The sequence below is a fragment of the Balaenoptera musculus genome, chromosome 1, assembly GCF_009873245.2.
Source record: "Balaenoptera musculus isolate JJ_BM4_2016_0621 chromosome 1, mBalMus1.pri.v3, whole genome shotgun sequence".
NCBI lineage: Eukaryota > Metazoa > Chordata > Mammalia > Artiodactyla > Balaenopteridae > Balaenoptera > Balaenoptera musculus.
The window spans coordinates 86,992,355-87,006,141 of record NC_045785.1 but is presented as its reverse complement, the minus strand read 5'-3'; the positions used below and the strand labels follow the sequence as shown (position 1 = coordinate 87,006,141).

Here is a 13,787-nt window from a genome sequence, read left to right as displayed (position 1 = left end):
ACTCCCCCATTCACCTGACATAAGTGTACTCTAAACCCTTAAATTAAAAATAAAATTAGGAAAGTCTCTTTCATAGAAAATGTAATAAAAGTTAACAAAGTAATGAGTGATTTCTCCAACTTTTATACTTGCTCTCTGAGAGGCAGCATGGTCTGAGGAAGCCAAGTGATACTATTACCTCCAGTCCTACTTCTGTTTCAAGAACTACATAAATTTGGGCAAGTTACTCTACCTTTCAAGCCTCTTCTTCAGTTTTAAAATGATAACAATTCTGATCTGATAATATCATGTCAACATGCAAAGACAATAAAATGTAAATGCTAAACTACTGTGGGTGAAAATATAATGTCTGAAAATTGCTTTAGAATACTTCAGAAAAAAAAAAGTGAGAAATAGCCAGGTGAAAAAAACTGGGCAAAATGCTGGGAATTAATGAAGCCCAGTGGTGGGTAAATGAGTTCATTATATTATTAGATCTTTTTTTATGTTTGAAAATTTCCATGAAAAAAGTATTTTAAGAAAAGGATTAAAGTTGAAAACAAAGATACTTCCTTTGTAAAGATTTTTCCAATAACTAGAAAAAAATGTATAGGAACACCAACTTACCTTGTACAAATTTCTTATAAAGCTAGTAAAAAGTATATTTATTTACTGAGTACTTACTAACCTTCTGGAACAATGTTAGGTACTTTTTTCCATACTTTCTGAATTCAAGCACTCTAATTTAAAAAAATTAACTTCATACTTTACTCATTGTAAGAAAAAATATAAGACAGAAAGGCAGAAAATCATCGTAAGCTTACAGACTCACCTGGTACTCAATGTATACTCGATTTTTGGAAGAAATTCTAGTATCATTTATTGAATGCTTAAAAACAAGCATGTAATGGAGCTAATACAAATTTTAGACAATCAATTCTACGTGATTATAACAAGAAATTTAAAAACTTACCAGATCAGTATCTGCCTTTTTAGAGGTCAAAGCTTCAACTTTGGAATCCAGTTCTGCCTGTATTTGATCTCTTCTTTTCATGACACCCTTCATATTAAAACACAGGAATGAAACAGGTTGTACTTAGTTTTAATAATCTTTGTATAACAAAAATATACATTTGAGAATCTCTTCCCCAAGCCATCAGTCATCTAGGGGTGTAATGACTTAAAAAAATTTTTTAATCTCTAAAAGCTAAACTGATAGCAAGTATTTAAAAGAAACTTTTTCATAATCTTTTATTAGTTTTCCCAATGTACATCTTACTGGTTTAAGTACTTTATGTACAAAATACATATGTTTTGATGGTGCACTCTAGGCATGTACAGTTCTTCAAAAAGAGCAAAGAACAAAACAAAGGAATAAAAAAGTCAATAGGAGCACTGAAAACATGTGCTATGGTATAAACTGGCTGCAGTTGGGAGGGCACATGGGCTACACATCTGAAAGTATCTACAATCAGCCCTCTTATTGGACTCCAAAGGCATAGTTAATCAAAGTCAATTACAGTGGGGAATCAATATTGAAGTGTGCATTCACATCTTAAGATTTTATTTTAGCTTAAAATATGTAAGTATTAACCAATTAGCCAAGACTCTGAGGAGAAAGCGTGGCCTCTGCTCTGACTGAGAGGAGTTCCATCTTGTTTTCTTGAATAACCATGATTTCATGTTTAGTTAAAACACCCTGGTGAAGGAATTTGAGTGCAGAATTCATCTACATCTTTTATAATGTTTTCTAGTCTTTTTCAATGTCTTTCCCTTGGTGACTCACTTTTCTTCCAAGACAGTCTTTGTAGACACCAAGATTCTTTTTATTTGTACTCATCTTTCACTGGTTTCCATAGTATTAATTAAACAATGAGATTGTAACAATGAACACAAGTGGACTAAACAGTTCAAGGCAAAAATAAAACTAACTCTGGGTAAGCAAACAGTTCAACCAGGGAGAGCAGAGTTGCAGGACATAGAAGAGAAGGGCCTTAGTGAGGTACAGGTCTTTTGGGTGTTTTCAGAGGAAGGGAAGAACCTTAATCACAAATCAGTTAAATGGAACCAGGTAAGCTGGCTCTATAGTATTTGAGAGAGTATTGAGAGACATTAAGGATAAAAATCATCCTGAAAATGACTCACCCTGGTTTTGTGCCTGGTGGAATCACTCTTAAAACGTTCAGAAGAGATTAACATTTCTTTTGTTTTCAAAGAAATGAATAGAAAATTCAACTAATTATCACAAATTCTTTTATATTTACTTCAATGTTTAATGGCCATTAATGTCAGGAACCCCTTCCTTTCTCTAACTCAAATGACACATACTATAATTTAGTCCCATTAATTTTAGGTATGTTTCCATAAATATGAAATATTGTGCTTCATATAGGTAGAAATATTTTAAGTAAGAGGTGGCTTCTGAAGACAACTAGTAAAAACTGCACAAATTTCATCATTTTGTCAAGGCATGTATTTTTCATTATTTTAGCTCACATTGAAGAAAATATTCCAATATAAAACAGAAGCACAACTTCAATATAAGTGCTATTGATTATACCCTAGAAACCTACAAAATAACACAATCAAATGAGGACCTATAAAATAATTCAATTCCGGTTGCTATTATAATTTTTCCACACCTTTAATAATACATGATTTAAATTGCATAATTTCCATCTTGACATAAAGATCAAAACATCTAATTAAGGGAAAAAGAATATAATATTTTTAATGATAAAAATCAGATCTCTTTGAACAGCCACGCAAGAGAGAGATCAATAATGAAGTAAACCAATGGAATGTAGCCAAGGAAATTGATGGAGGCAAGGAGGAAGCACCTCAGCAGTGAAACATTAGAGGACTTTGGGAAGCAGGGAGGGTGCGTTTATGGGAAGATCACAACAAAGTCAAGTAACAGCAGAAATCTGAAATACCTACAAAATATTTAATGATTCTGTGAAAGGAAAACCTAAACATGATAAACACGAAAGAGGCAGATATCATGCTGAAAGGCTAAGGGAGCTTTTCTTAACAAGACAAAGTAAAAAAAAATTTTAAATCCTCCCAAATCAAGAGTACATGAAAACAGAAACCAGACGTGGATTCAAGTCTAAATGGCAGAAAAAATGGACTATAATTGAATGCAAGCTGACTCCTTCCCCTACTGTCACCCTACAACACCGGAAAGCTGAGGGTATCAGTTCAACTGCGCAAGGTATTGTGAGCAGAGAATAATACTGGATGAAAAACATTAGCTTTGCAGATAGCATTGCTAAATCCCAAATATCTGGAAACCGTAACTCGAACTGAGGAGGTTAAATGCAAAATCCTGATATAAGAGGAATAAAAGCCTTTTCAAATAGTGAAAGAAACATGTTAATTTGAAGGATTTCTTTTCAGAAGCACCCAGAAGACAGAACAAACATCAAGATCCTACTCAAGTACTTTCTACATAATGATACTAAATATATTGCTAAATCAAATGTACCTAGAAGCAAGAAAGCAACTCTTTCATGAAAAGAAATTTCTAAAGTGCTGAAAAATTTTAAAGTAAAATTTTAAAAGGCTGGAAAAGTAATCATACTCCCTATGTAAATCTTGACTGAGGATGCTTCAAATCTATCTTATAAACTGTTGTTGCTACTGTTGAAAATTCCTGTCTTTTATTAACATATTCTTCCACTCATCAATTCATTCAAGCAGTGAACAAATATTTATGAGCATCTACACGCAAAGCATCCCTCTAGGATGGGAAGATATTGGTGAACAAAAAGAAATAGAAACTGCCTTTGTAAAGCGTATAATCAGGTCAGGAACTAAGGTAGAAGTAAAATTAGGTGTTCTTACCATTAACATTTCACTATAAAGCACATACTCATGTACGACAGGAAGCAGGGCCTCTGAGAGTCCAGACATCCGTTTTTCAGTGGCCTTACAGCATTTGTCAATGCAGCTGGCAACACCTTTTAGAGTATCAGCCAGATCTTCTTCTGATGCTGACCACAGAATATGAATTGGGCCATATTCTTTCATTTCATCAAAATATTCTAAAAAAATAATAAGTTCTTCAATTTACAGGAGTTTTCAAAATCCCTGTATTACAGACAATAAGAAAGGACCTTATATTCTCATTGTGCACATGTTCTGTACATGAACATAAGAATATGGATATCATCTTTCATTAAATTGACCTGTCATCCCAAACTGCTTAACTGGTCCTTGAATGAAAACTTTCCAAGTGTAATCAATAATAACATGCTTTTTCATTCTCAAAAGTGCCCTGGCTTGGGAGATAAATTATACGATCACTGTATCTATCACAGACTTCTGCCTACCAAACAAACTATACCTGAATATCTCATAGGCAACATGACCTCAACAAAACATGTCTTCTTTTTCCTCTTATCCTGTTTACATATCCTCTTAATAGTAATTGCTTCCAGAGATCTAAGCAAAAAATGTGGGGTCATCCTAGACCCTAGACTCATACCTGCACAGAGCCAGTCAGCAATTCCAATATTTCTAAATCTCTATCTATCTATCTATCTATCTATCTATCTATCTATCTATCTATCTATCTAACCATCCATCCATTTACCCACCCACCAATCTACCCACCCACCCATCTACCCACCTGCCTACCCACCCACCCACCTCTCCTCACTTCCACTGTCATCAGCATCTCTAACCTGCACTACTGCAAGGGACTTCTAACAATTCTCCCTCTTTCAATTTTTGTCACAGTATATGAACATTGAAGTTTCTTAGCTGAATTAGAAAGTCCTTTATGATCAGTCCCTACCTTGCCTCTCCAGGTCTAACTCCTCAGATTCTCCCCCAAAGATATTTTAATTCAAGCCAAAATAACTGCTCATTCATGAATATCTCATGATTTCTCCTAACTTAAACACTGCATGTATCTTTTAGTCTTGCCCTCTACCATTTCTATCATCTGACAAACTACTTCTAATCTTTTAAGTCCTAACACAAACAAATCTCTTCTGTTTCTGTTCCAAAGCCTTCTTAGATGCTTTGTCCTCAATGAGTCTATTATAATTTTATACTTCTACTAAAGCCTATCATAATTTAATACTTCTATTACCCCACTTTATTATAACTGCTTGCATAACTCACACACTCCTAGGCCATATGCTCCAAGACTCAACTGGGCAGTCTTATTATTTTTTTAATCTCAAAGCCTAATACATAATGTATTCAATAAATATTTTCATATCAATGAAAGAATGAATAACAAAAGACTATTCAATGCTTGATAAGCCAAAAATTTATCCAAAAATTTGGATTTCATTTTAAAATCTGAATATTTTTATATGTTTGCTTTCACACTATCAACTTTTAATGACAGATGGCTTTTTATGGTAGAGAATGCATGAGTAGTGAGTGTTTTTGGTCTAATATCCATATAAATACAATTAAATTCTCTATATTTAATCATCTTACTAGTCACTGGGGTTAGCTGAAATATGTCATATTGCTCTAAATTAAACTTTTTACTAAATATTACAATTTCAAAAGTTTATATGATCAAGTAAACTAAAAAAGACTTTAAAAATTTGAAAAAACAGAAATATTAGTTGTCACCTAAGGAAGATATTCCGTTTAATGACCACTAGAGCCCTTCCAAATTGCATCCTCCTGATCTAGGCCTATCTTTTATTTTAAATAATCGCCATACTAAACTAATATTTCTAGAAAATATTCTCCTTTACTTCTTTTCTCAATTTGTGTATATATCAAAGTGTGTCATTAACCCTGTGTAGTATTTATTTTTATATATAGAGCTTCCCTGAAATTCTAAAATTGTGCTTATACAGCACTCAAATCACATCTGTATCCAAACACTTAATGAGCTGCACTGTAATTTGTCCGTTAATATATCTGTTTCCCCAACTAAACTGTGAGCTCAAGGACAGGTACTATCTTAACCCTCCTTCAATCTTTAGCACAAATCAGTAGCACAACATGTGGTCAATACAAATTTGCCTAATAAATTGGGGAACACAAATCAAAATCACAGAAAAAAACTGAATAAAAGTAAATCAAAAGAGAAATGACTCGTTATGATCATCAAATTCTTTATGATTTAAATATGAATGAAATGCCCAATATAGCCCTATATATTCACTCCTTGAAAATGAGAGCTCAAATTTATAAAGTCTACCACAAAACCCACTTTTCATTTTGAGCATTTCACAAATATTAGAGTATATCAAATATTTTAAAACTAGTCCCTTGCGCTGGCAAATATAAAGCATATTGATATTCTACAGAAATCTTAAGTGTCAAGAGTTTCCAGGGGCCTCTATGAATTGCTATACCACTTAACTATGCATCAAGAATCTACTTAGTAGACTTGGAATCACAGAACCTAGTTAAAACAACTGGCTTCTTGACATTAAAAGAAAAAATGACAAATGGTAAATACAAAGGCAGACCAAGAAGGCATAAAACAAATTATTAAACTATATTTAGTCACCACAATGACCTCACCAAGTCAATACATAGGAAAGGAAGTTAGAGAAAGGGCGATACACACTCAGATATAACAATTTTTTCTATATCTCTTTTAATAACCAATCAATTCTTGATAAAGCAGATTTTCCTAAATCTTACCAAACCTTATGTTTATTCATTTATTTTTTCAATCATTGAACATATTTTAATTGAGCATCTACAATGTGTTAGGCGCTATCTAGATACCAGAAATAAATCAATCCTTTTCCCTTTTTGTCCTGATGGAACTTACAGTTTAATGCGGGACATGGACAATAAAGAAATAAACCATCAACGTAGGGACTTTAAGTAGTTCATCTCTAAAACCGATTTATATTAGGAAATATATTTTCTGAATTAGTCATCTATTTTTAATGTAGGTAAATGCAATCAGAAAATTAGCAAAAACTCATCATGGAATTAGAAAAAATCATCATGGAATAAATTCTTTTTTTAAAATATTTATTTATTTATTTGTTTGGCTGCATTGGGTCTTAGTTGCGGCATGTGGGATCTTTAGTTGAGGAATCTTGAGTTGTGGCATGTGGGATCTGATTCCCTGACCAGGGATTGAACCCAGGACCCCTGCATTGGGAGCGTGGAGTCTTAGCCACTAGACCACCAGGGAAGTCCCATCATGGAATAAATTCTAACTTGAAAATAGGAAACAGGACCTATTTTCCCATTTATAAATCTCTGACATTGCTTGGACAGGCCTAATGAGTACTTGTCCCCCCATATAAAAATCACTAGAAACTGTGAAAACCCTATTTCCTGAAACATCACTTCTTTGATTAAAACTATAGCCCATGTTGAACATTTGAGACCAACTACATCCAAAATATTAAGCTCTTTATCACTATTATCTATAAATGGGAACAAGACAGCTAGTGATTAATTAAAGCAAATGGAAACCGGCCATGACTACATTCAAAATCATTTACGAATCAGAAATTTTCACAATAGATCTGGGAAGAAACCACACTTTGAAGGTGAAATTCTAACTTAATGTTGTGTGATTCCTCTGTAAGGAGCTTGGAAGTCACCACTTGGTCTTAACAAGAAAAATGCCAAGCAGATTGAAAAGCCAACTTTTTTTTGGATCTGTGAGAGAGGGGAGGACACAGGACAAACCACTGCCTGCAAGACTGGAAAGAAAGACACAAGGAATCTTGGCTTCCTGGAGCAGAGACTCAAGAGGGGAAATCACTTCTGCAACCAGTGCCGGGCGGTAGGGAGACTGAAACTGTCAATGATGAATTGCTGGAGGCTCAGTGTGGATAATTCAAAGAGTTAAAAACTCCAGAGGAACCCAGTCACCAGGGGACCCCACAATATTGTGAGATTTACCCCCAAAAGCTTACACAGTAAATATCAGATAAAAACTACTTCTGCTTCCTGCAGGGGGTGGGAAAATGAACCATTTTGAAATAGCCTTCTTAACAAGGCCTGCCCTCGTGGGAAACTAGTTAACCAGAGCATAACCTGCTGGGGTATTGTCAGAGCCTAACTGACCTGGAAGGGAAAGACCCAACCTGAGCCCACTCTGGCCATCCTGACCCAACTAACAGTGGGGAGGAAAAAAAACTGAACTTTTGTGAAGCTCATGGTCCAGAGGCACAGACTCACTAAAGGACTGAGCCCTAATCACAGGCCTCTAGAACACTTCCTCTCCCCAACACCTCACCACCACATTACTAAAGGCCTGTTTACTTTTATGAGTACATCATGTCCGGCTACCAAGAAAAAAATTACAAGACATACTAAAAGGCAAAAAAACACAATTTGAAGAGAGAGCAAGCATCAGAAACAGATGTGGTAGAGATGTTGGAATTATCAGACCAGGATTTTAAAACAACTCTGATTAATATGCTAAGGGCTCTAATAGATAAAGTAAACAGCATGCAATAACAGACAGACACGGTAAGCAGAGACAGAAATCCTAAGAATGACCAAAAAGAAATGCTAAGTTGATGTTGCCTTACCACACCAGTAAATGTAAAGATCCATCAGAAATCAAACAACTTCGAAATCACATTTCAGTGATTCTACATACCCCTTTCCTCCTTGTAAATTCTCTGAGATATTTTATCTATCAAATTTATTTTCTGGCTAAATGTTTCAATAAAGTTATTCATTTCCATGAACTCCTCGGGGCGGCTTTTAACTCCTCTCATTGATAATGCAACCGCTCTGACCGTCTGCCCCATCCTGCTGAGTAATCCAGGCCCTTGCTTCTTGTGAGAAGAGAGTTCCTACAAACAAAAAAATAAAATATTCGTGATGAAGCAGACAATGATATTCCAAGCCCTAACAACAAAAAAGAAATCTAATTAGAAGAATAAAATGAAGATAATAAAAATGTTTCATATACGTCTTTTTTTTTTTCAATGTTAATTTGAAGCAGATGAGTTTAGGGTACAGTTCTTTCTCTAAATCTCAGTCTCCTTGATAACATTCCTTTTCAAAGTGCTCATGTAAAACATGTTTCCTCAGAGCATGGATCTTTCAAAGAACAAGGTTTAACAGAGGGAGTCACACTTAAGGAGATTACTGGAGAAGATAAGAAGGATGATATGAGATGAAATCCATATTTTATAACAGGAATTTAATAGAAAAATGATTGAGAAAAAGATTTCTTAGGGTCTAAGTATAACTACTCCCTGGAAAAAAAACTGGAAAACTTCATTAATTTTTTAGTTATAATAATAGCTAGCATTTATTAAGAGCTTAATGTTGCAGGCACTATACTTGCATTCTTATATACATAACTCACAATAACACTATGAAGTAGGTTCTATTATTATCCTCACTGTACAGAAGAAAATAGAAGCAAAGGAAGGTGTGCTCAAGTTCCAAGAGCAATGAATTAGTGGATAAGGATTGGAATCCTTAGGGGCTTCACTGCTAAGCACTAACCTGCTTTGTCTACTTAAAGTCACTAGAATAATTGGTAAACAGATACTCCCTGACCATAGCTCTGCAACTAACTTAACTGGATAAACTGTGACACTATCTCCACTGGCTGACTGTCTTTGGAGAAAGATTTTTAATAAAATATATAACTAGCTGTTTCTAGTTCTAGTTAACTTAGGAGGGTCCTCTACAGACTTGCAAAGTAGAAATGCTATAAAAGGATACACTAAAGTATTCCTTCAGAAGTATGGCATACTAAAAAAGAACACCAAGAAGGAGGACAAGGGATTCTGAGGATGGTTGTAGCACTTACTGAAACATAGGTTTGAGATCAAATAAAAGATGAAGAGTAGCATACACACACACACAAATCTATAACAATGCTGACTACCAAATCCACAGATAAAAATATTATTATGTATTATTTACCCAAATATTAAATAACATATTATCTTTCTCCAGATCTTCTTTCCTAAAGGTCTTACACAAAATAATATATAAACTTGTTTATTTCCATGTCAATATGATTTTGTGTGTAAATAATAACAGATGCTATTCTTGACCAGGCAACACGTCTATCGAGGAGTGCTACCACATCATTCGATAGAGTAAAAACATGATCAGAAACGGCACAAGTCACAACTGGCAAGCTGTTACTGCAACTGCTGACTGCAGATAATGTTTCTAACAGCTTCTAAGGGTCTGGAGTCAGGCCACAAATTCATCTCACATAAGTCACATAGGGCTTCCAGACAGCAAGTACCGTCAAGATTGAGATGAATCACTTTTTAGCTTCGATCACTTTAGCAACAACCGAGAGATAGAAAACTCAGCACTGGTCAGTAAGTATTTAATACTGACCGTTGTTCTACCTATCATCTTTCTTGGTGAGTTATATCTTCATAGAAGAAAAGAAAAGGAACATATAAGGTTTCTGTATTAGAAATTAGACCCCCTTCAATTAGGTAATTGAAGGGAAAGTAAGGAAATTGTATTATTTACCTATCTCTCCATCCATCCATCCATCTATTTAATAAAATTTTTTATCCTAACTTGAAAAGCCCTGACCAATTACTACTCAAAACAGTGTCAATTTTTAAATGTTTATATATTTTCAGTATTGGTAATATATGCAAGGAGTACCCAGGCATTATAAAAAATAAAAAATCAGCTACCAAGAGAAATATGAGGATGTATATGTGAGAAAGGTACAAGATTTTCATAATGTTTATACGTAGACCTGACACAGGGTTGTATCTGAAGGATCTCTCTCCAATGTTTAAAAACACATATTAATTCAAGGCCACTGCTACCTGATTTATAAAGGTAAATAAGAGGAAGCATACAACCTACTACACGTATAGATACTAAAGGATTATATGAGTACAAATTAAAATCCTTTACCCAAGCTTGTGCAGTAAGAAAAACTTTAAAGTCTTCATTAAATGTTAGAGTTGGATGATCAGCAATTCGGTTCAAAAATTTATGCAATGCCTTCCTGCGTGTCTCAATGAAGTCATCGTTAAAGCGTTCCACCATTCCTTTCACTATAAACTTTTCTGGCAACGGCTAGGGCAAAAAAATTTAAAAAGATATCTGAGCATTATGTGGCACAGGATTATAAGGAATTCTACACTTTTTCTTTTTGGAAGATTATTTGAACGTGTGATCATTTCTTATAAAAATAATTTTTCAAAATTCACAACGCTAGAGCCAAACACTGTAAAATCTTAACACATTACAATAGTTTAAAAAAACAAATCTGTACATAGATTGAAAAGTTTAAAAACAAATGTTCCTAAGATAAATGAATTATACTGAATTAAAAGGTCTGAAATTGGGTGTTAGGCATTCTAACGATTCACAAGACAAAATGGCAGTTATTCTGTGAAAAAAAAAATGTAAACTTACTGGAATAATCAGAGTGGGGTGTGCGTCTTCAAGTCTTTCTTTCAACCAAAGGAAATCTTGATAACGTCTCCTAACTTCAAATTCACTGGAGTCAAATTCCCCACGAGACGTCTGAAGAAAGTAGGAGAAAATAACAGCACATGCAATATAAGACAGAAGACATTTGCCTAATGTTATTTTAGACATTCTGAAATAAATGGGTCTCTAAGAAAAACTAACAAATTCTAATTATTCAGTGTTTGTCAGCCTGTCTTTTTTTTTTTTTTTTGCAGACATCAATTCATGTAGCAGATGAAACAAAGCAAACTTTCCAGTATTCCCAGAAAGAAAGCAAACATCATGCTCAAATTTAAAATCCAAACTGAAAAAATCTGTCTTAGAGCAACCATCTGTCTTCCACAAGATTTTAACTACTATTATCTTTGGCATGACTTTCTTGCTAACAAGAAAGTGTGTTCTGAATTTAGGTTTCAAATATATTTCATTTTTCAAGATGATCAGAATTCAGAATTTCAGGAAAGTCCTATTTTTGCAACTTGGAAAATAACCTGAAAGTAACTGAGAAAAAAATGTTTTCCTGGAATTTGCTCAAATGAATTGCTTTGCTAAAATTTGCTTTTAGTATTTGAAAATTGTAACATTATACAGAGTGATTTTACTGCTTTTTAAAAATGTCATTAATGGAAATTTAATGTGAAAAGAAAATCTTCCTATCATTTCTCAAGGAATTCTGAGCTATATGCCTAAACTCCTAAAAACTAAGCAAATATATTAAAATATCTGTTCTTAACAAACTAAAAATCTATTCCAACACACATGACAAGAAGAACATGGGTAAAATATCAACCTCACTTCTATTACCTGAATCCCAAGCCAGATACAAAAATAGCTTAGATAATGCGCCCTCACCTATCATAAGATGAAAAGTCATTTATATAATTTTTTTAAAAAAATTATACACAGTAATATTAAGTTTGAGATTTTCCTGGAGAAGTAAACATGGAATAAATAACACATTACATATTTCACATTCACCAGAAATATCAATCACCCACACAGACGAACACAATTGTAAAATTAAGCAGTTCAAGTCAAAATAAGATGCAATCTTAATTGTCATAAAATAAGGCTCACAAAAGCTATACTTGACAAAGTTTATTCTTTTAAAATGAATGTTTAGAATACCATAAAATATATCTTAGCAAAACATTCCCTTTTTAGCGGGAAAAAGTGGAGGTAAATGAGATGCAGAAGTCTAAGGAACTACATGTTCAAAAAACACTGCAAAATCTAACTATTATGCCAAATGGTACAAGTTGTGGAAATGGTAAAAATAGGCAAACTAAATCTAGTAGAAACACAGTTTAACAAATATATATACAAGTTGGTATGTGTATATATATATATATATATATATATATGCAAATACATAAACATGCATACATACATATGCACACAAAACATGTTTAGAGTCACTCATTAAACAACACTTACTGACACCTCCTCATACCTGGCACATACGTATAGGTTCACTACCCATTTCCAAGAAAATAAAATGGCATAACTAACAATAAAAACACTCAAACACTGGGAAGTTAAAGTAAGATTGAGCTTTACATGTCTTCAAGAATTCCCAAAACTTCAAGTAAACACAAAAGAAACTTGTATAAATTCCAGCAACAGAAAGATATAAAATCAAGTCAAATAATTGGTTGATTCTGTCCTCATCACTCTGCCACTGACTTAGAAGAGTTCCCTAACATACTACAATAACAGAAGAAAACAGAGGATAAGTACAAACCTTAAGGATAGTGCATTCTTTCTTCCTGCTCTAAGACTTCATTGGACTTCTAAAGGGTTATGAGTTATATATTATCTGTGCTCCAAAATAACTTTTTAGAACACAAGTTCTTTCTAAGTTGGAAATTTGTCATCAAACCCTGTTATTCCTACTGTTTGGAAGCTTTATCTCTATCTTCTAATCTAGAATACAGTTTCCCATGGAAAGTAAATTGTGAATGGTGTTTCATGTCTGACCATAAGAGCTTGCATACTTGAAGTTTAGGACTAATGGACTCATGTGATCTATACCTCAAAATGCATTTATTTAACAAATACTGACCTTTGGTCAAGGGCAAACAGTTACTCTAAATTGGAGGATTTAGAAAACTGTTTTTGAGGGAAAATGAATCTCAGAATCAAGAATATACTTTAACCCCCAACTACATACAGGCAGGCATTTATGAGTTTGTCTTCATGATGAGGATGTAAGAGGACAGACCCTTATTAAACCTCTGAGTTCTTACTCCTACATGTCCTAAGTCAAGGCACATCTCTAATCTCTGAAACAGAAAGTACTTCCTTAGATCAGTCACCTCAGATATTCTAACCTGGAGAATAAAGGGTAATTTCCCATAAGGGGAACAGATGCCAGGAATGTGGGCTTTCTGATATAATTATTTACA

The 13,787-nt window shown here is 33.9% G+C and overlaps 1 protein-coding gene across 5 annotated transcripts in view; it reads right to left on the bottom strand.

The window, feature by feature from the left end:
* The window catches only part of SNX7 (sorting nexin 7), a 97,351-nt gene that overhangs the window by 47,876 nt on the left and 35,688 nt on the right, over window positions 1-13,787 (bottom strand). For 4 of the 5 annotated variants that reach the window (XM_036824110.1, XM_036824109.1, XM_036824108.1 and 1 more), the window contains 5 exons: window positions 11,323-11,433; window positions 10,816-10,980; window positions 8,552-8,750; window positions 3,829-4,028; window positions 953-1,039 (listed from right to left, as the gene is read on the bottom strand). In XM_036824110.1, coding sequence (XP_036680005.1) covers window positions 953-1,039; window positions 3,829-4,028; window positions 8,552-8,750; window positions 10,816-10,980; window positions 11,323-11,433 — 762 coding nt within the window. The remainder of the gene's footprint in view (window positions 1-952; window positions 1,040-3,828; window positions 4,029-8,551; window positions 8,751-10,815; window positions 10,981-11,322; window positions 11,434-13,787) is intronic. The other variant, XM_036824111.1, reaches the window with a different exon arrangement.